The 2,461-nt window shown below is 36.1% G+C and overlaps 2 protein-coding genes across 2 annotated transcripts in view; both read left to right on the top strand.

The window, feature by feature from the left end:
* Window positions 1-426: 426 nt before the first annotated feature.
* BATDEDRAFT_92440 (uncharacterized protein) lies at window positions 427-966 on the top strand (the record flags this gene model as incomplete). Its single annotated transcript, XM_006682639.1, has 2 exons — window positions 427-468; window positions 751-966. 2 exons carry the CDS (start codon window positions 427-429, stop codon window positions 964-966), a joined length of 258 nt encoding a protein of 85 aa, XP_006682702.1.
* A 1,042-nt stretch (window positions 967-2,008) lies between these two features.
* Window positions 2,009-2,461, top strand: part of BATDEDRAFT_28175 (uncharacterized protein) — a gene marked incomplete at both ends in the record, with an annotated part of 1,695 nt that continues 1,242 nt past the window's right edge. The window contains 2 exons of the mRNA XM_006682514.1: window positions 2,009-2,168; window positions 2,259-2,410. Coding sequence (XP_006682577.1) covers window positions 2,009-2,168; window positions 2,259-2,410 — 312 coding nt within the window. The remainder of the gene's footprint in view (window positions 2,169-2,258; window positions 2,411-2,461) is intronic.

Genomic DNA, 2,461 nt, shown 5'->3' with positions numbered 1-2,461 from the left:
ACCCAGATCCAACAATGACAAATAAGCAGCGTCAAAACAGAAATCAATTGGATGCATTATCAACAATTAGTGAACATGAAAACAACAAAACATATGACATATGACAGGACATTTCAAACAACTTGTTTTCTAGAGCAACTATAAATGCCATTCATTGACTCGATCAAAAACTACACCAATTACTTGCAATGCATTCATATTTGGCATCCAAATTTGACATACATATCCAGTTCAACAACAAGAAGCGTCAAACAAGTGGTATCATGATTACTATTCACAACAACAAGCAAATTGGACAACAGCGCTGTCGCAGCTATTATGCTTCAAACTCGGAATCAGAAACGGTGCAACTGAAAAAAAGTACACAAAGTCGACGAGTATAGTTTATTGAATCATTCAACACCAATATCGTGTACTTGAAAATCAATGACATCAATTCCACCATCTACCAGAAACATGTTTGTTGCGGTGTGTTATTTGATGTGAATTTTGCACCAGTATGTTCATGTCTGATACAATTCATGGCTGTTATTGGACTTTGTACGACTGAACCATTGTTCAAATGTGATGATGTTTATGCCACTGTTGTAAATCGAATGGGTGTATATTGAAATACACGATATTGTTGTAATAGATTGTAGTATGTCTTGTATGCAAAATACGACAATCTCTCGAGTTTGAATTCATTGTAAATATACACCAGACATTCATCAAACTGAACCTTTTAGTATTTTTGCTTGCTTGAAATAGCTCCAGCAAACAAACAAGCGTTTATGCAATGCACATTGTGTATGCTACACCAACAACATCATTGATGGTCAATACACACAAGTATTGTTGATGTACACTTTGAGTTCCAAGGCTGTATTTTTTGTAGCGGGAAAGTCGTGGGAAAGCTGCACATTGAGTTGCACTGTTTTGAGTTCCACTTTAAACATCTGTTCAGCAATCAGTCCATACTTTTGACAAGCTCATGTATGAATGATGGTTTATCAGTGTTTTTATCAAGACACGGTAAATTGGTTCATGATCAATGATTTGAATTGGTTTCAATGTTACTGCATTCATGACATTGAGTGTATCTGAAACAGCAACATCATCACTTGATTCGAGTTTCAAACGATAATTATTGACTGTGTTGGGTCAAACTGCAGATTCACTGCTATTGGATTCAGACTCTGTAGCAAGACTTTCTGTGTGATGAAACAGCATCTGAAACTGCACCAATCGTTTGATTTCCAATAATATGAGCATTGTCCATAATAATATCATCAGCGGTTTGTGGTTCAGCATTTACCATTATACGAATCCAGTGAATATATTGATTGTAGGTTTGTAAACAGAGGCTACAAACCAGCAGTGACATCGTTTGCAGACTTTTGATTTTGAAAGCATTCATAATTTCTGATATGTTACTATCATACAGCAAGGCACATTGCAGTTGCTCAATTTGTCGACTTTTATTGGCAACCTATTATGTACCAGCCACAAATCTGATATTGCAGACTTGTAGATGCTTAAAAATGGGTTTTCAAATTGACTTTTGAATTTGAGGATCGTGAACATATGATGGCATATTGATGGTTGTCATTATTGTCAAGTGTGTTTACAGTTGATTGAAGATGTGAATGAATGAATCAATATTCGATTGTGTTGTTTATTAACAAGTGAGTGAGTGTGTTTATAAAATAGGAGACAAGAAAGTCATGTGAATTCCAGTTCAAACGTCATTGTTGTTGGTTTTTGATTGTTAAACTATTCAGAAATGTCTCACATTCACACACTACTAATGTCTCACACAATGCAAGTCAACACTCTCACACTAGTAATGTCTCACATTAATGAGACATTAATTCCGGTGTAAATTTGACTAATTTCCAAATATTTAAATCGTGTGAATTGTCTTGAAATATCCCAAAATTTTGTTATTTTGACTCGATTAAAAAGTCGATTTTTGTTTTACAATTTGACAAATAAATTGCTTTTTTACTCTTTTTCTTTTCATAAAATGCCAAAACGATTCCTTAATGTTGAATATGGCACTATTTCTACTGAAATCGATGTGACTGACTTTGAAGACCTGAGTGACGTTCAGGATGCTATCAAGTCTGAGTATGATCCTGCTATGGCTGACATTGATGCTCCTCAACTCCAACTCTACACCAACAGTAACAAGGACCAACTAATCAACACCTGGGCTTTACTCCACTCTCTTCCTCAATAATACTTTACTCAACATGGATATTGCGTTGATATAGGTGTTTCCCCTCCACCTTCAAGACAGCCTACTCAAACTGACCTAGGTCCAACATCTGCAGCAGCCTCACCCGCACTACTGGATTTTTGGACTGCTTTCACAAACTACCCTAACCCTCTTGAAGGAAACACTGTTGTCCAACTTCCAGCAGACGTATTCATCCTTGGAAACCATTCAATTGGATCATCCATTTACATCCGTCCT

This window comes from Batrachochytrium dendrobatidis (genome assembly GCF_000203795.2).
Source record: "Batrachochytrium dendrobatidis JAM81 unplaced genomic scaffold BATDEscaffold_17, whole genome shotgun sequence".
NCBI classification, from domain to species: Eukaryota; Fungi; Chytridiomycota; class Chytridiomycetes; order Rhizophydiales; genus Batrachochytrium; species Batrachochytrium dendrobatidis.
Note: the sequence above shows the minus strand (reverse complement) of the source record. Positions and strands in the feature narration are given on the sequence as shown.